We start from the raw sequence: 19,576 nt of genomic DNA, 5'->3' as shown, positions 1-19,576 counted from the left end.
TCAGAGATTCGCTGAGAGGTGTTTCACCAAACACTGAGCAGTTAGCTGAAGATACCTCGTTGCAGACATGAATTTTTTGAAGAAGATACTCAGACCATCCTTGAAGGACGAGTTGGTTGCGATTCCATCGGGCCAATTAATCTTGTCGAGATCTCCTGCCTCGCCAAAGAGCGAAAGTGAGTGTCTCTACAACGACTGCGTTGCTACCATTCGACAATCCTCCATTCCTTTCAACTACCAATTAGTTATCCAAAGAGCTTACCAAGAGGGTGAAGAGGATTTGAATGAGAACGAGGAGGTTGATGATGGTAATTACAACAATTCTATTTTGAACAACAGCAATTCCTCTACCTCAGATGAAAAAATCTTTGTTATTGACCAATCTTTAAAATTTCATACTTTTATCAATCATACTGATGGAAATCAAATTGTATCATGGTTTGATTTATTTGGTGACGATGGTGATAGATTTCAATTCATAGTTGATAATTCGGTAAACAAAAATTTAATCAACAAATTCGTTAAAACAATCTATAAATGCGAATACGAGAAGAAATACTCAAAATCATCTGTTAGTTGTTCGGATGAAGATTTAGAAGAATTTGTCATTGATGTCAATGAACTTAACAATAGTATCAATGATAATGATGTCTTATATATATCATCATCATCATCATCATCTATAATATCTCTCAATAAACATAACAATGATGATGAATATGCATATGCAGATGAAGAGGATAATAATAATCCATTGGAGGATTCATCTGACGATGATTTTGACAGTGATTATCATGATACCTCCCCTGTTAATACATATAGATCAAGATTAAGATCAAGTACAAAACAGTCATTGAAATCACCCTCAAAACCAAAATCAAAGATACAATCACAGTTAAATACTAATTTAACTCCAAATCAAAAAAAAGAGCAAAAATTAAACCAAGAATCAAATTCAAGATCTTTATCATCAAATAAAAACAATTTACCTGAATCAACAATTAAAACACCTATCAAGACTTCTACCAAAACCCCTATCAAAACCCCTATTAAAACCCCTATTAAAACACCTGTCAAAACACCTGTCAAAACTACTGCCAAAGCACCAAATTCCTCAACCAATCGTCTAATTGAATCTCCAATCAGATCTCCAATCAAAAAATCTATTGAGTCTACTCAAAAGTCTTCTATTAAATCTCCTGCTGTGAAAATTGATAAAATTGATAAAAATGATAAACTATTTGTTGAATCCGATTCAGATAATGACACTGATCCAGATCTTTTTCTTCCTCAAGTTCCTCAAGGTGACGTAATCTCAACGGATTATGCTGAATTACATTTATACAATCCAGACTCAGAATCCTTTATTTTGCAAAAACAAGTTGTTAAAACTTCAATATTAAATTCGGGAAATTGGCAATACTGGTTAATTATTCAAAATTATTCTGAAGAAGAAAAAAAAAACGATCTTCAAAATGCTAAAAATAAAACCACATCAAATGATAAAAAAATTAGCAATGATTTCATCTTGGGTCCATTAATTGATCAAAACATGGCTCCAACTTTTAATTTTGACCATTTATCATTCATTTTCAATTATTTTATTCAAGAGAGAGCCTTATCTTGGTTATTGAAATTTAACACATTTGAAGAATTATCCAATTTTCAATCTGCTTTTATGAGCGCTTTATGGGAATCATTAAATAAAATCAAGTGGGGAAATTTTAAAAAAAACGATGAAAGTTATATTCTTGATGCTTTCAATAATTTAGACTTGGATAATAAATCAGATATTGAAGAAATCGAGCAATACGATAAAGATGACATCGATGTCAATTATTATGATGATGATCAAACGCATTCACAAACCGAAACTGATCTCGAATCTGATTTTGATACCAATAAAAACTCAAAAATTTGTATTTCAAAGAAAAAAAAAGAAGATTTTTCTGATGATGACCTCTTTAATGAGGATAATCAAAAATATAATAATCAAAAATTCAGAAATAATAACGATAAAAATTCTGCCTTGACGGTTTCTTATAAAAATGATAGATCCTATGTTGTTAGAGGTGATAAAATCGGTGTCTTTAAAACTGATGATGACAGTTTAAATTTTCAAAATGCTATTGAAAATATTAAAGATTTACAAGGCAAGAGTTTTAATCCAGATAAAATTATGTTACATACTGAAGATCGTTCCTTGATTATGCAAAGTTCGAAAAATAAGAAAGAATTGTATAAGTTAGATCTTGAAAAGGGTAAAGTTATAGAAGAGTATAAAGTGGGTGAAGATATTCCTGTAGTTGAATTCAATCCAACTTCAAAATTCAGTCAAATGACTAATGAACAAACCTTCCTCGGTATTTCTTCAAATGGTCTTTTCAAGCTTGATCCTAGAATTTCTTCCAAAAATAAATTGATCGATTCGGAATACAAACAATATAAAACCAAAACTAATTTCTCTGCAATGACAGCAACTTCACTTGGTAATATAGCTGTTGCTTCAAAGACTGGTGAAATCAGATTATACGATAGACTAGGCATCAATGCTAAAACTCAGTTACCTGGCTTAGGTGAAGAAATCAAAGGTATTGAAACTTCTTCCGATGGTAGATGGGTATTGGCCACCTGCAAAACTTATTTATTACTAGTTGATGCTAAAATAAAATCAGGAAAATACAAAAACTCTACTGGTTTTATGAGATCTTTCTCTAAAGATTCCAAACCAATTCCAAGAAGATTACAAATTTCTCCTCAACATATCGCATATATGCAACAACAAACTGGGAGTGCTCTCGACTTCACTAAGGCTCATTTTAATACTGGTATTGATGTCAAAGAAACTACTATTATTTCATCAACTGGACCTTATGTTGTTCAATGGTCCTTGAAAAAGATTCTTAGAGGCGACAAAGACCCCTATCTTATCAAAAAGTACGATTTAAATGTCATGGCTGAGAACTTTAGATTCGGTACAGATAAGAATGTTATTCTTGCTATGACTGATGATGTTACAATGGTAAGCAAGAAAAGTTTTAAAAAACCAACAAGGGAGACGTTGGCAGGTCCAATAGATAAAGATTCAATTGTCAAAACTTATTAAGTAATTTCAAACTTTGGCAACAGTATATGAAAACATGAAAGCCCAAAGTTTAATTTTTTTTTATGGAGAGAACCTTTTTTTTTCGATTATGTTTTGAATATTGCCACTTTTTTAATTTAGTCTTAACTTTTATTGTTTCAATTTTATTGATCATTTATTATATATCCCCTATCATTCCCTCCCTTTTCCTTACGGGCTGTTTTTAACACCATTATTTATTTATAACAAAAAAGCAGATTTGTTGCAGTCCAAATTCCTATGTCTTTTTTATTTTTTTTTGCCTTTTTTGTTACTGTCCACTTTCTGCTGTTGGAATAAGTGTGCTTCTTTTTATAGTCAAACTTGGTTTTAATAAATGTTAATTGACTGCATTGTCAATTGTTTAATTCCTACAAAGCATGTAAAGTTTTAATAAAAATAGACGTTTATTTTTGTGTAAGCCAAAAATTAACTTAGAGTGTAAATTATGAGATTATGCAAATCAGAAAAAAATCAGAAAAAAAAATATCGAACAAAAAAACCAGAGTGATTGAAGTTGAATGAAAAAAAGTAATTTACAGTTAGGAATCTCACCTAAATTATAGTCTCTCTTTTGGGAACTTTGTTCCTATTTTCCATTAGAGAAGAGCCATTATTTTGAATATTGGCAAGAGATTTCAAAATTCCTACATTGAGATTCAAAGAATTATATGATTGAGAACTAGGCTGAGTAGTTTTCTGTTTTGTTTTGTTTAACAACGATGATAAAGCAGCAAAGTGATTGCCAGAATCAGAAAGGGCTTCATCAAAATTTCTCTTCTTAGATTTCTGAGGACTTTCTGGCTTAGCAGTTGAGTTTCTGATGTTATCTATATTCTCTTGATAACAGGGCCAGTGGAATATTTTTGGTCCTTCTTTTATCGAATTTTCCCAAATCCATTCGCCTAAAGCATCGCTCCAAATTGCATGAATATCTTCTTTACAAATGGCACATTTTGTGTTCATATCAGTGGATTCTGTGGGGACAATCACATAGTGTTCTTCTCTGTTGGCAGCATTGTTTGAATTCGAGTTTCCATTATTATTTCCTGAGGAGGCTGAATTGTTTTGGTTGTTTTGGTTTTTGGTTTTAGCTTCAGGATCATCTAATTCATCTAAAGTTTCACGATCATCAAATCCAATCCACTCAATATCATTCATATACCAATTTCTGGATTGAACTAAACTTGATTCTTTTAATTTTTCATGAACTCTGAAATGCCAATCTAAATGAGCACCCTTTAAATGTAAATTATCTTTACTAAACCTTTTACCACATTTGGCACAATTGTTTAACTTATCAGCATTAAGGAAGTTTTGAAATTTTGTTGTAAATTTGTTATCATTCAAAGTTGCTTGAGTGATATCAAGAAAGTTGTCATCATATATATTAACTTCAAAGAAAGCAGCCAAGCTAGAATTTTCATTATCAGGAATTACATTAGAATTTTGAAAGTCCTTTTGAGGTGGGAAATTTTTGTTATTATTTTGCTTTTCATTAAGTAATCCAAATTGTTTTAATGATTGGAATAAATTACTTAAGTTTGGCGGTGGATTATTAGTATTAGTATTGTTTGCTACATTAGAAAAACTATTAAATTGAGAATTTCTATTAACTAAATTATTTGAATTATTGTTTCTTTGATTTAAAAAGTTTTGTAAACCTCCTCCGTTTCTGTTATTAATTCCTGTTCTATTAGCGATATTGTTAGGATCAGTAGCTTGAATAATGTTTTGCAAAGAACCAAAAATAGGCTTGATATTTGTGTTAACGTTGTTGAAATTATTTTGATTTTGGTTTTGGTTTTGGTTTTGAATAGGAATTTGGTTTAAATTTTGATTTTGATTGGGCAATAAATTTTGAAATTGACTTTGAGCTTGGTTTTGAAATTGGTTTTGATTATGATACAAGTTTTGATTGAAATTTTGGATTTGAACTTGAGACATTGATTCTTGTTCTTTTTTAATCATCGATTGTAATTGATTTTTAATTTTGAGTAAATCATTAGCATTCATAACTTGGGTGCTGAGGAAATTTTTCAAAGTTGATAAAATTGTTAATCTCTCTTTTGATTTTGTATCAGATTGATTGAGGGTTAATTTTTTGTTAATTAATGCATTTAAATTGTCAATATCACTGATTAAAGATTGGCTTGTTGGTAAAGGAAGTTCGATTGATGAGGTATTGATTAAAGATTTTTGAAGTAAAAACGGTTGAAATTCAGTTGGTTTTTGGTTGATCATCATTTGATTATTGTTATTGTTGAGCAAATTTTGATAATTATTTTGATTTTGATTTGGAATAGAAAAATTTTGAGATTGGTAATTGTAATTATTTTGTTGTGGTTGAGGTTGTTGAATTGGGTTAGGGCTAATGAATTGTTGAAATTGTTGGTTTAAAGTTGGTTGTTGTTTTTGTTGAATCTGTTGGATTTGTTGGATTTGTTGTTGTTGTTGTCTTGATGGAGCAGCTTGAACTAGAAAGCCTTCAATTTTTTGAAGTTGAGCAATTGGAAATAAAGTTAAACCAGTAGCAGTTTTAGTTGTTAACCAAGTTTTAAACAAGTCGATTAATTTTTTTCGATGTAGGTCGGATACCAAAGAATAAGTTTGAGTGAAGATGTTGTAAAGATTTGAACCAAATAATACAGTATAGGGACTACCAATATTTTTACAAATAGAGTCTAATAGGTATAAAGTGAACAATTTTTGAGTTGGTAAACATGATTGAATACGATTTTGAATAGCTTTTGTGATATAAGGAGCAGCGACAATATTTTCTTGAGCAATTACAGTCAAGTTCACAATGATTGGACGAGAATTGAAGGTTAACTCATTTAAAGAATTGAAGTAATCATTACCAATAGCTTCTAGTTCAGATGAAGGAGCCATGCTTTGAGTGAATATAAATCTTATTTTTTTTTTGTTTGTTTGTTTAAGAAATATGATATAAATATGTTAAGTGTGTTATAACTATGGTATAGATTTGTTATAAACTTGCTATAGTATTGATAAAGTGAAAAATATGTCTTAATGTATTAAATGTTTTTCTTTTGGGGTTATTTGGATAATTTAATATAATTTAATAAAATAAATTAAAGTAGAGTAGAGTAGAGTAGAGTAAAGTAAAGTAAAATGAAATGAAGTGAAATTAGAAACTAAAAAGTGCAGAATAAAATAAGATAAGATAAAATAAAGCAAAATGAAATTAATATTACTCACAGGAAATTATTAATTGACAAATATCAAAAATAAGCAGTTTCTATTCAAATCAGATAAATGAATTTGCTATCCAATTTGATATCTGTTGTCTGTGTTATAAAAATTGTCAACTAAGCTCTTTTTTTTTTGTTCAAAGCTTTAAGATTTTTTTTTTTTGATGACTTTGTTGGAAAGAAACTGAACAGTTAATTTATGACAAATAAAATAAAAAGTAAAGTATTAAGTAAAAAAATTGAACCTTTTTAAGTAAGATTAGAGGAAAGTAATTCAGATATTTATAGTTGAGTTAATTTTTTTTGGAGTTTTTATTTTTTTGTTTGCTTTCAACTAGATAGATTTATTTATAATGAGAAATAATTATAAATAAATTATATATTAAATTATAAAAAATAATAATAGTAAAATGGTATAAACAATCTAAAATTAAGAAACAAAAACAAGGAAGAGGCAAAGGAAGTAGGTGAAGAGGAAACAATTGCAGTGCAATCGAGAAAAGTAGACAAAAGATCTATTTGATAAGAATAAATGCCAAATCAATAAAATATAAGGAATAGACAGGATTTCTAGAGAGATATCTCGAGTAGAAAGCCAGTTCTGTTGTTTCGAATGATACTTAGGTTCCCTTGAGTGTTTTTTGCAGTTCCAAGGGTGAGAATGGGAAAACAAAGAAACAAACCACAGAATTCTTTATATTGAGCAGAAAAGGAAAAGTAAAACAGTGGATAAAGAAAATCAAACAGAATGTACAATGAATAAAATATAATCAGGAAAAGAGAAAAAAATATCAAATTATTTGCTGATTCAAAAAGAAGCAAAGAACAAAAAACAAATAAAAAAAAGACAAAAAATCAAAGGCAAAAAACAAAACAGAAAAATGTCGTTTTAAAGTCACGTGTGCAAAGTATATTCACGTGATAATGCTAGGTTTATGCGGTAAAGCGCGTATATATGCAATAAAGCATGGTTTCCATGTGTGTGGCACAGAACCAAAGTGGTGGTTCTGTTACCACACCAGTGGATTAGGATTACATAATGAGATTTCCTAATTCGTCTTTTTTATAATGCTTTTTTATACAACTTTTTGGTGATCACTAACACAAACAATTGGCGTCTTTTGGTGTATATAACATACATAGCGCTGTTTGGAGATATATAGTACATGCGTGATTCACACTCAATTGCCTCTCATGTTCTGCAATCTCTGAATGGCCTTGGGGTGCCTTTGGGATGCTGCTCTCATATACCATCTTTTGGCCTCCTCAATGCTTTTTGCAGTTCCTAGACCATTTTCGCTAAAATGGCCCAAGGCATATTCAGCTTTGGCTAATCCCTTTTCAGCTGCTCTTCTGGCCCAAAGATATGCTTCCTTGTCGTTCTTCTCCAACACTCCCGAGGCTCCTGTGATATACCATCCACATAGTGCCATTTCTGCTAATGCGTACCCTTGAGCTGCTGCTCGACTGTACCATCCAACTGACCTCTTGGGATCAATTACACAACATAGCTTTCCATACTCATAGCACCATCCTAGTTTGCTTTGGCTTGGTGCATGTTCGAGTTTTGCAGCTCTAAGGTAGTATTCAAACGCTTTCTTTTCATTAATTTCGACTATTATTTTCCTTAGTTCTCTCATGAAATTTCCATCTGATTTTGATAAATTGTTGACTGGAGATGAAATTGGATAAACTCCTTCATATAATTTACCCAACTCGTATAATGAATGAGGATTATTAAAATCGGCAGATTTAGCAGCCTTCTCGAAATACTCAATGGCCTTTGCTGCTGATTTTTGTTGGCTCAATTCTCCCATAAGATAGCACATTCCCAATTTATACATTGCAGTAATAACACCTATTTTGCTGGCTCTTTCAAACCAGCTGAATGCTCTTATATCATCCTTTCTAGTTCCAACGCCTAACTCATAACAAACAGCTACTCTGTACATTGAGTCGGGATGAGCATATTTTGCAGCTTTGCAGTAATAGTCATAAGCTTTGTTATAATTTTTCTCTAAGATTATACCATCTGTATAAAGTGTAGCTAGATAGTAATTTGATTCAGGGTCGTCTTTATTGACCAATTTTTTCAATATTTTCAAGCTTTTTTTCAAATATTCATCTTTATTTTTACGCAATTCTCTTTCTGTTGTTAGTCTTTTATTAATTAGTTCTCCGTCGCATGTGTAATAGCTCAAAATAGGTAGAATCGTTATGGCTTCAATTAATGCTTTTACCCATTTTAATTGAATTGAGGGAGTAAATTTGAGATCCTGGGTTGCTTTTTTTTTTAGTATAGTAAACTGGACAATATTTAAAGGTCTTTTGCCATTAGGAGTGTTGATTTTTTGAGGAGGTAATGAATCATCGCAATGAGTGATTAACTTAGCATTATTGATATAGTTAGGATTAATATAATAATTAGAAGTATTAGTATTAGTATTATTGTTAGTCTTATTGTTATTAATTGGAGCTGTAAAGTTTCTTAAAATTGGTTTCAATGGTTTTGGTTGATGATTATCATTATTATTAATTTTGTTATTAGTTTGATTATTAACAGGTAGAGTTTGATTTCTAATTAAAGGTTTTGGAATAAAATTTTGGTCTGTGGAAGAGTTTGGATTTATATTTGCGTTGATATTTTGACTTTGATTTTGATTTTGATTTGAATGTAGGTTTGGTTGAGATGCAACTCTTTTGGGACCAATTGAAGAAGGGATCTTTGGTTGATGAAAAGAGTTGGAGTTGTTTGGATTATTTAAGTTGCTATAACTGTTAGAGTAGTTCAAGTTATTCTGGTTTTTCAAGTCAAACTGGGATCTTGTAGGAGAAAACAAATTTCTTTTGTTGGTGTTCAAGTTGTTGAGGTGGTTAAAGTTGTTAAAGCTGGTAAGGTTATTAAAGTTATTGGAGTTGATTTTTGTATTGTTTAATGAAGGATTGTTGTTGTGCATATTGATGGGGATATTGATGGGGATGTTATTTTGAGTGTGAGAGGTGTTGAGAGAGTTGGGAGTATTGTTGTTGTTTAACAGGTTAGCAATGGGAACATAATTGGGGTTATTGTATTGATTTTTATTGCTATTGTTATTGCTATTGTTGTTATTTATGTTGTAATTGTAAACATTTTTTGGAGGAGAGGATTTTTGTGGCAGTTGATTTTGATTGAAAGAGGTGTTATTTGCAGAGTAGTTGGAGATGGTAAGAGAGGGAGAATTGTGGGAGAGCTGGTTTGATTTATTGTCTTTGGATGGAGGAGAGATTCTGTTGCTTGTATATTGGGCAGGTATTTGATTTGCGATATGAGTTGGTATTTGGGTTGGTATTTGGGTTGGAGTTGGAGTTATGTTTAAGGGAGGAGGTTTGGGTCTGTTGATGGAGGTATTCTGCACATTAAGTTGTGGTTTATCTTGCACATTTAGCTGGGAGTGATACTGCGTATTATACTGCGCATTATATTGTACGTTTTGCGCTCTGATAGGAATCTCTTGAGCGTTATTGTTATACTGATTACTGTTATTATAGTTATTGTTATTATTATAGTTGATATTATTATTAGAATTGAAATTAGAATTGAAATTAGAATTATTATTACTATTACTGTTATTGTTTAAGTTGTCGTTTAGATTGAAATTTTTAAAAGAACTGTTTAAATCGTTCAAATTGTTGCTAAAAGTATTTGACGAATTCGACGAGATAGAAGAATCCGATAAAGAATTTGACTGATTTGAATTCTTTCTATTATTATTGTTACGATTATTATTATTATTATTATTATTATTATTATTATTATTATTATTATTATTATTATTATTATTATAATTATTATTATTATTATTAGTTAATGTGTTACTTAAGTTTGATTTTGAAATTAGATTTGGATTTGAAATTTGGCTTAGTTTGAAATCAGGATGGGTGGGTGAAATTTTTGATCTTTGGGGAGATCTTGGGGGAATATCAGTGTCATATTGATGATGAACTATATTTAATGGCAATACTCGATATTCGGAATCCAGGTTATTTAAGTTATTATAATTGTTATAATTATTATAATTATTATAATTGTTGGTGACAGCTGAAGAATAAGGAAATTCCTCGCTAGGATAAGGAGCGATGTGTGTGTTGTTGGCCATGGCTGCCCAAAAGTAGCAGAAGAAGCAGAAGAAGCAGAAAAAACAGGAGAAAAAGAGAGACAGAGAAAAGAACAAAAAGCAAGAGAAGAAGAAAGCAAAAAAAACCCAAAACGAGAGATCAAAAGCAACAGCAGCCCAATAATGGCGATGAGATTGGCTGGAGATACTCGCTATATCTTATATACCGTAGATACCTTTCCACTGCGAGAAGCACGCATCCAAACAGATCACAATGCTGCATCTGCACGGCTGCAGGTGTCCACACCGCTGGCTCTCCCCTTCGTCGTGCCACTGTCCGTTTGCAGAGCATTTGCGGCCTCTTTGGTTAGCTTTGGGCCCGCGCTTTTGGTCCCGTGTGTACTCTGGTTCTTTGCCCCAAAACGGCAGCCCGTGTTGCCGGATGCGGAAGCACCGCTTGGAATAAACGCAGCGCCGCCACGTGAGTGTCAGGTGTATGCTGTGCCGGGTAGTGTTCCTGTTAAAAGGGGTCGGAAGCGGGGCTGATCGGGCTTTGATGTGTCCGCGCTGTTATCCGCACCCGTGCTGGGATCTGCGCAGTGTTTTACGCTCCCGCCGAATTTTGGCAAAAGGTTAACAGCATATTTTTGTATTTAAGTCACTACATTTTTGCTCTTTTCTACAAAGCACACAGAACGAAAATATTTGGTGCTTTGTTATTCCATCCATACTCCTTAATCTCTGCTCTTATTCATATTGGCGATTTTCTCACTGCTGTTGAAAACTGTTGAAACCTGTTTCTTTTGTATCTGTATCTCTAATTCTTTCCAGTTGTTATTGCTATTATCTAAGAGAATATTTGCTTTTCCACCTATTTCCTTGATTCAATAATTATTTGCTTAGTCTTCTATTGTTTTACTGTTTATTATAAATACTTAAGCTTTTTAATGGGTTCTTTTAGATTTAATTCGATATTTGGAAAATTATCAATGGATTCGTTAGTTGATTCAGTTTACGACCAAATAGAGATTGAGGATTTCACCTTTGATTCCAACACCCAACTATTTCAATATCCCTGTCCCTGTGGAGACAAGTTCCAAATATGTTTGGAAGATTTGAAGGATGGTGAAGAGATAGCTATTTGTCCAAGTTGTAGTCTAATGGTTCAAATTATTTACGATCAAGACGACTTGTCTCCTTTCATTCAACAAGTTAGCTACAGCCAAACTTCGTTTTCTCATCCAATATTAGCATGAGTTTTTAAAGGTTGTCATCAGATTTTATCCTTATCCTTTTGCTTATTCATTTCTGCTAATTTGTTCTCTTTCCCACTCACCAAGGCATTTTGTATCATAAAATTTATTAATTAAATTTTCCATTTTTTTTATTATCTTGTTTGAAATTCATTTTATTATTATTATTTTTAATATTTCTTTTTCTTTTTCTCTTTCTCATTACATTACTTTATTTACTTTATTTGATTAGTTTATAGTGCGTTTAATACAGGGTTTTGATTTTAATTAATACTTTATTACGACTCAAGTCTTAATTAATGGTCATATTCATTGAGTCTTAATTAAATCTTTAATTTATTCAAGGATTAGAAGATTAAATTGGGTCAAATTGGATTAAATTGCATTAAATTAGATCAAATTAGATCAAGTTAGGGATCAAATTAAGGATCAAATTAAGGGATTAATCTTATTGGCCTGGTTAATTGAACCGAATAATTGCATTTGTACAATGGATGTTGGGTGCATGAATAAAACAACTTCAACATCCAAATTGAACTGCAATTTATATTGCTCAACCATTTGTATTTATATTTATATTTATATTTATATTTATATTTATAATCGTATTTATACTCACACTCTTACTCATTCTTCTACTTAAATTTATAATACCAAATAAATATACAAGAAATGAAAATCGACGACTCCAAAATTGATTATCGCTTGAAAAACCAAAGCAAAGACTACGATAAAAATGCCTTGCCCAAGCAGATTAAAATAAATGAAAATAACTTGCCCATCCATAAACTACATCACGTTAATAGACCACTAAGAACCATCCAGTACTTGCCAATCAAATTGGTCACCTTTATAGACAACAATATTCACTTTAAAACCACCATCCATAACCACCATTATCCTCTGAAGAACTACAAGTTGGAATTTGAATACGATAAGATCAAATTCAGCAAAACTGACAAAGAAAATAACAATATTATCATTCAAATCAAAAGTATCGCTATCAATCCAATCGACTTGAAAATATATAACTATTTCACTTACGACCTAACATCAAAGAAAAAGGGCATCGGCAGAGAGTTTAGTGGCGTTGTATATAGATTGAGTCCGAATTTACTTTCTTCAACTTCGCTAAGAGAAGGCGATGTGGTCACTGGCATTTATTACCATCCATTGAGCAAAGGCACACTGTCCTCATATTTGCTAATCGACTATAAATCCGACATACTTTTAAAGATCAACAACAATAACGATGTCGACAACATTAACAGCAAAATGAGCTTTGAAAAACTAAGTGGATGGAACTACTCATTTCTATCAAGTTACCAAATCTTGATCAAATTGAAGAAATTGCTAATAAACATCAACGATAACAATTACAAAATATTGATCAATGGCGGCAGTACCAATCTCGGAATAATGTCCATTCAGTTGCTACGCAATTTCTTTAGCATTAACAACAAGAACATTTATGTTATTTGTTCCACCAAATCCAACCACCTAGTCAAGGAAATTGGTGGCTATGCTATCAACTTGATTGACTATAAAGACAATATCGGGCTAGTCAAATCAATTTTGATCAAATTAAATGACACTATTAACATCAATAACAACAACAATAATGAATCAAGAAAATTCAAATTGATACTAGATTTTGTTGGCGGAAATGAGCTCCTAAATAATTACAACGAGTTGCTATTAATCAATAACAACGGCAACGACGTTCTACTATCAAAATATATTACTACAGTTGGCGATGAAAAGGCCAATTACAAAAAAGATAAATACAACACAAATGGAAGCATTATCCCCAAGGAGAGCTTTTATAAAATGTACTACAAATTCGACTACGAAAAATTTGAATTGAATTTAAATCCCAATAAGGTCGAGGAAAACCGAAAAATCTTGGAAATGGGTTTGAATTTGATTGAGCAAAATCTAATCAAAGTGGTAATTGATTCAGTGCACAACTGGAAGAACATTTCCGAGGCCTTGGACAGAGTGGCTCTGCAACACACACAGGGAAAGGTTGTCGTGAATGTCGACGACTTTTAATGATAGCATCGCTCTCTTCTCAACACCCATTTCTTCTTCAAAAAAACCTCTTCTCAAAAAAACCTCTTCCAAAGAACCTTTTTAAACTTCTTCTCAGGACTTAATCCGAAAATGTTTAATACCTCATCCAAACCACCGCCGTGGAACTATAACACGTGCCATCATTCAGCATTTCCCGCAGTGTCCCGCGTCCAGGTACATATGCACCCCCTCTCACCCATGCGCGCGGCCTCCGCAGAGTGGGGGTACGGCTATTTACCCGTTCCAGTGGGAGTGTGTGTGCAGTGGAAATGCGCATTGTGTCCGGCCGCAGCATGAACCCCTGCAGTAGCGGGAGAAACGGCAGGGCTGGTTGCGGTCGAGCGCCTGGGGTACGTTTTTCTGAAAAAATGCACGGGCCCAGTGGTGAGGGAGAGGGAGGATATAATAAACTGCTTTTTGCTGGACGTTTTCTCTGTTTGCTATTTCTTCTCACCTCTTCCATCTCTTTCACCTCTTTCTTTTCAATCACCAGAGCTCTTATATCTTCATTGCTTAAATGTGCTACTTTATTGAAAACGAAGACGACACCAACCCCTGCCGGTCCTCTCTTTCCTCTGTTCTCTGTCTCGACCAGATCAACGAAGAGAGAAACTCCATCATCTTTGCCTACAACTCCAACGAACTTGCCTCCAATCTTGCCTCTTCTCTCAAGACCTTTCCCTCCTCTGCCTCCTCTGCTCCTCGCTTCAACAACCACCAGAGAAACTCCAAACCTAAAAACACCTCCTCAGACATCGACGTTGACTCTGAGTCCTCTTCCACAAGCTCTTCTTTAAGTCCCTTGCGAAACAACATCATTCCCTCTCCTCCTCTCTTCAACGCCAACTCCACCATAATTTCCCAAAACACCAATGCTCTCAACACCTCTCAAAACAATGACAGAAAATCTCCTATTTTCAAGGAAAAGTCTTCCATCAAACCCTGGCTACAAGACAGATTATTGCCCTTGGGTATCTTCATAGTAATCGAAAGATCCGATGACACTAAAATCGTATTTAAATGCAAATCTCATTTTAAATCAACCTTTAAAAACAAAAAACTATCTCTAATGGACGATAACGCCCCAATCTCAAACAACTCCTCTACCAATGACTCTAACAGCATTAAAATCTCAAAACCAAAATTCAAAAGATCCAAAAACATAAACTCCTGCCCTTTTCGAATTAGAGCAAACTATTCAATAAAGGCAAAGAGATGGTCCTTGGTTATTGTCAACGAACACCACAACCATTCTCTATCTCCAAACTTTGACTCAATAATTCCTCTCGAAGAAAAACAAAAGTTCTCTTCATCTCCTTCTTCTTCCTACATTAATGGCTCCGATTTCGACGAAGCTGCTATTCTAAAAGCTCACTATTACATTGAAGAAAATAATAGAAGATTTAGCAACCTATTAGGCTCCAGTGACACTGAATATAATGACGACGAACCTTACAACCCTTCAAAGGATTTTAAGAAAAAGACTCATACTCTCATCAACAATTTCCTAATAAACGACAACTCAACAAATAATGACAAAATCTCTCTTTTAAATTCAATGATATCTGATATTCAAAAAGTTATCACCAAGATTAAATCAAACGATTTAACTCCAATTCCTCCAACAAAAATCAACAAATCAAACCAGCATTCCTTCAAAATTTATAACATCATTAACCATTCATCTCCCCCTTCTTATCATCCAAATTTAAACCTATCAAACTCTGTCAACATTAAAAATTCAACTTCTAAACATTTCAATTCCAATTCCAATTCCAATTCCAATCCCAATTCCAATTCCAATCCCAATCCCAATCCCAATCCCAATTCTAATTTCAATTCCAATTCTACTTCTACTTCTACAAATAATAACAAAAATATCAGCTTTAAAACTCCTTCTAATTTGTCTACATCTTTATCTTCCTCTTCTTCCACTTCCACTTCCTCTTCAACATCTTCTACTCCCCCCTCTTCCTCCCCATTGTCTTCAAATTCTTCTCACTCTCCTATCTCTTCTTCCTCCATCTCTTCAACTTCTCCTCCAACTACCTCTTCCATCTCAAAACTTATACATAACAATAATAACCAAATCTCTTTACCTCAAATTAATTCTAATGCAAATATTACAAACAACACATCTAATAATATTAATACCGATGTAAATAACATAAATAATAACAATAATAATAACATAAATAACAATAACAACAACAATAATAATAATGATAATAATCTCAACTCTTTGTCTAATTCCTACTCCTATAGACCCCCAATTAGTCCCATCAACCCAATAACTTCTCTTACTTCTATCAACTCGATCTCAAATTTCTCATCTAGAAAAAATAACATAAGTCCTCTAAGCCATATCTTAAATATTAATAACTATCAAAATTATAATAATCAAAATCAATCTAATAATCAAAATAATCAAAACAATAACCCTGTTAACCCTATCAACCAAATTAATTCCATCAATAATTCAAATATTTTAAATCGTAACTATAATAACTACAATGAAAATAACTATCAATCTATAAACAACTTCAAATCCTTTCAAAATCGTTTTCCTTTAAATCATGATAATTTTAATCCCCAATTACCTCCTCAATCAAATTTTAATAACCACTTTGACCCGTTGCCTTCAATTCATTCTCTTCCTAGTATTAAATGTAACATGAACTTAAACTAATTAATTTTAATCTGATATACTGGAAAATCTTCCAAATATTTTTTCATTGATTTATTTTAGCTCATTCAAAATCTATATCAATATTATTATTACTACTATTACTTATATATATTTTTTTTCAATTCTATCAACTCTCGTCCTTTTCAATTTTTTTTTGTTTTTTTTTTGAAAATTTTGGTATTTCATGCTTTTTCTATCTCTACTTATTGATTAATTATGGTTTTTTTCTTACATTTTATTATTTAAAAATCTTTTATTTTATAATTTATATCCCTACTCTTACCCTCTTATTTTACTTTTCCTTTCCTTTTCCTTCAACTCTTTTGTCCTTAATCGTACTTTTATTTTTACTTTTATTTTTATTTACTTATACTTTATGTCTAATGTGATTTCTTTACATTAATTATTACTGTTTGTCACTTTACTTTTCCTGGTGGTTTTTTTCCGATATCTTACTATCTACGAATATTACTTAAAGTTCCTTTATATTCTAATGATTTCAGCTTTTTTTTTAATAAATAGTTGTAATTCAAAACTTAATCCACATGTCAACAAATGGCTTTCCTCACTTTTAATCCTTAAATCCTCTCACAACAACTCCGAAATCAACCATCTCGCCTTTAAAGTTCCATACATTTTTCACTGGAATATACTCAACAGACTTAATTCTCTCAATTTCAAAAGACCTGCCATATCCACTCTTTCTTTCTTTTTTCGTTTGTTGATGTTTGACGAAATGCTCTGGTCGAGAATAAACAATCTTATGCAAATTGGAGTAATCATACATTATCTTCTCCATCTTGTCAGCATTTGAACTCTTCCAGCTAAAAAAGTGGGTTGAAATAAACTCTTTTTTATTAACAACAAAACTCTTTTGGAAACTCAATAAACTCTCAACTTCCTTGCTTTTACTCCTAACTTTGCTTTTTGTGCTGTTTTCCACTAAATCTGAATCTGAATCTGAATCTGAATCTGAATCTGAATCTGAATTTGAATTTGAATTTGAATCACAGTCATAATCAATATATTCTTGAAAACTTAACCCTCCCCATTCAACACAAGAATCCTTTGGCAACAGACTAACTTCAACGACTAATAGCCTCTTAAGTAGATCTGTTGTTGTTTTATTCTGCATCTGAGTGGTGGTTTTTGCAACATAACTTTTCCATGTGTTTATAATTAATCTTAAAAATGTATTTCCATTATTTGTATAACAAACGACATTAGCAAAAATTTTATAATTAATAGCATTTATAACATTATCTAAATGTTGTAAGGATAGAACCGTTGATATCCTGTTAATATCATCATTATCGAGAGATTTTCTACTGGTATTATCACTATTACTATTAATATCCAGCTCATTTAAATTATCAACTGTTGGTAGTTCCATAATACTTGGAATTAAAGGAATTTGACCAGCTAAAGTTGCGATATAATTCTCATTATCATAGTTTGACTGAGAATATGGCCCAATATTTTGTGGTGCCCAATAACTTCTACTCTGAATATGTAATCCCAATTTTTTATTCAAATCTGATAGAATAACACAGGATAACATTAGCTCATTGCTTTTAGGCAAATTTGTCTCAATACAAACTCTTGCTGGTGGCAAGGGTTTTAAGAAAAAACTTTGGTAAATTGAATTAATTTTTTGAAAATTATTCATTGAGTTTAGTAATAAAGTAGTTGAAACTATATTTTCTGTGGATAAATTTCTTTGTGACAAAATTGATAATAAATTTTGAAAAATTTCATTTGTTTGATCAATTAATGATGGTTTATTTGAAGTTAAATTTGATATAAATAATTTGTTTCCAATATGTAATAGTTTATATTCAAAATTATAATCATAAGGGAGAATCTCACTATCAGTATTGAGATTTTGAATTAAATTGTCATCCAACTCATTGTTTGGAAGATTACATAAATCTTTAAATATATCATAGAATTTTGGTTTAAATAGGTTTGGTATCGTTATGAAGCTTCTCCAATAATCCAAGTTATAATCAATAGGTTTGTGTTTAATATCATAGTCAATTTTTTTATCTTGAGTTTTTACATCTAATAGGAGATAATACACATCATCGTTGGAATGCTTGATAATTTCTTGGTTCTGAATTATGATTTTTTTATCTTTGAAAAATGGAGTATCCAAAACAATTGTTTCAAATTCACCACCTTCACCACAGATGTGAACCTCGAACTTCCGATTTAAATCGATTAGTTTAGGAAACATTTTGTTCAATGGTAAACCCAAATGATTTTGATTTAATCCAATGGCAGCGACTTTTAAGATTCGTGCGTCAAAAGAATCGGAAATTGATTGCATTTCATTCATCAAGTTATATTGATCTCTATTCCATAGATAGGCTAGAGATATTAGACTTAATCTAGTGCAGCAGTCCTCAACTCTTATTCTTTGGTACGAAGAGAGAATTGCACCAGAGCTAACAGCTTGAACATCAGGATGGTTTTTCAAGACCAAACTGAGCAAGCCAAATAAATCTTCTGTTTCGTCATTGTCTGTTTTACTGTACTGCAAACTTGAATTCTTGTTGAATCCCCTGATGGGTATCCTGTAAAGAGGGACATTTGTACATTCTTCATACAAATTGAGAATATTGTGACCAACAGTTTGAAACATAAAGCTGTCTATCTCTTCAACACCTTCCTGCGAGGGATATAGGTTCGCCAACGCTACCAATTGGTGGCCTTGAGCCAAACAATGGAGGATATTAAAGCAGGAGTCCTTTCCACCAGACACCAATGCAACAAACTTCATTTTATCCAACACAAGCCAGAAGGAATTCACACCAACAGTCTTCTCCAACAGAACCCAACAATCAATATCCAATTCTCATATCTGAAAATCTCAAGCTAATTATCCACTTCCAAAAAGCTTCAGCCAACAATACCCACACTGACGGTGTCTGCAGTGTAATACGTTTTCCCACGTACTCAGAAAAATTAACATGTAAATAAATGCAAATAAATGCAAATCAACGCGGAAAGTTAACGGCATCGGAAAGTGACCGATTCGAGCTCCTCGAAAATGGAGATGAGGTTTTTCCGAGGTTTTGATAGGCCGGCAGCTTTTCCATGGAAAGTATGACAGAAATCAT

The 19,576-nt window shown here is 32.2% G+C and overlaps 7 protein-coding genes across 7 annotated transcripts; 4 read left to right on the top strand and 3 right to left on the bottom strand.

The window, feature by feature from the left end:
- Nucleotides 1-20: 20 nt before the first annotated feature.
- On the top strand, nucleotides 21-3,469 carry VID27 (Vid27p). The gene has a single exon (XM_020192603.1). The coding sequence runs from the start codon at nucleotides 68-70 to the stop codon at nucleotides 3,104-3,106; it is 3,039 nt and encodes a 1,012-aa protein (XP_020049067.1). The 5' UTR covers nucleotides 21-67; the 3' UTR covers nucleotides 3,107-3,469.
- A 210-nt stretch (nucleotides 3,470-3,679) lies between these two features.
- PCF11 (Pcf11p) lies at nucleotides 3,680-6,016 on the bottom strand (the record flags this gene model as incomplete). The annotated part of the gene is made up of 1 exon (XM_020191548.1): nucleotides 3,680-6,016. One exon carries the CDS (start codon nucleotides 6,014-6,016, stop codon nucleotides 3,680-3,682), a length of 2,337 nt encoding a protein of 778 aa, XP_020049066.1.
- Nucleotides 6,017-7,520: 1,504 nt separating this feature from the next.
- Nucleotides 7,521-8,291, bottom strand: ASCRUDRAFT_31930 (tetratricopeptide repeat protein; the record flags this gene model as incomplete). Its single annotated transcript, XM_020190314.1, has 1 exon — nucleotides 7,521-8,291. One exon carries the CDS (start codon nucleotides 8,289-8,291, stop codon nucleotides 7,521-7,523), a length of 771 nt encoding a protein of 256 aa, XP_020049065.1.
- A 3,131-nt stretch (nucleotides 8,292-11,422) lies between these two features.
- KTI11 (Kti11p) lies at nucleotides 11,423-11,689 on the top strand (the record flags this gene model as incomplete). Its single annotated transcript, XM_020194373.1, has 1 exon — nucleotides 11,423-11,689. The coding sequence occupies one exon, from the start codon at nucleotides 11,423-11,425 to the stop codon at nucleotides 11,687-11,689; it is 267 nt and encodes an 88-aa protein (XP_020049064.1).
- A 1,629-nt stretch (nucleotides 11,690-13,318) lies between these two features.
- On the top strand, nucleotides 13,319-13,741 carry ASCRUDRAFT_20349 (uncharacterized protein; the record flags this gene model as incomplete). Its single annotated transcript, XM_020189630.2, has 1 exon — nucleotides 13,319-13,741. A coding segment is annotated over one exon (423 nt), but the record flags the coding sequence as incomplete, so codon positions are not given.
- A 538-nt stretch (nucleotides 13,742-14,279) lies between these two features.
- On the top strand, nucleotides 14,280-15,652 carry ASCRUDRAFT_68587 (uncharacterized protein; the record flags this gene model as incomplete). Its single annotated transcript, XM_020191546.1, has 2 exons — nucleotides 14,280-15,488; nucleotides 15,647-15,652. 2 exons carry the CDS (start codon nucleotides 14,280-14,282, stop codon nucleotides 15,650-15,652), a joined length of 1,215 nt encoding a protein of 404 aa, XP_020049062.1.
- Nucleotides 15,653-17,472: 1,820 nt separating this feature from the next.
- On the bottom strand, nucleotides 17,473-19,236 carry DPH6 (diphthine--ammonia ligase; the record flags this gene model as incomplete). Its single annotated transcript, XM_020190002.1, has 1 exon — nucleotides 17,473-19,236. A coding segment is annotated over one exon (1,764 nt), but the record flags the coding sequence as incomplete, so codon positions are not given.
- Between the last annotated feature and the right edge of the window lie 340 nt (nucleotides 19,237-19,576).

Source organism: Ascoidea rubescens (genome assembly GCF_001661345.1).
Source record: "Ascoidea rubescens DSM 1968 unplaced genomic scaffold ASCRUscaffold_2, whole genome shotgun sequence".
In the NCBI taxonomy this organism is placed as follows: domain Eukaryota; kingdom Fungi; phylum Ascomycota; class Saccharomycetes; order Ascoideales; family Ascoideaceae; genus Ascoidea; species Ascoidea rubescens.
The sequence above is the reverse complement of the archived record's forward strand: the minus strand, read 5'-3'. Positions and strand labels throughout refer to the sequence as shown.

What these genes read in the sequence shown, in the direction of transcription:
- VID27 (XM_020192603.1), top strand. Translation starts at nt 68, where the DNA reads ATGAATTTTTTGAAGAAGATACTCAGACCATCCTTGAAGGACGAGTTG.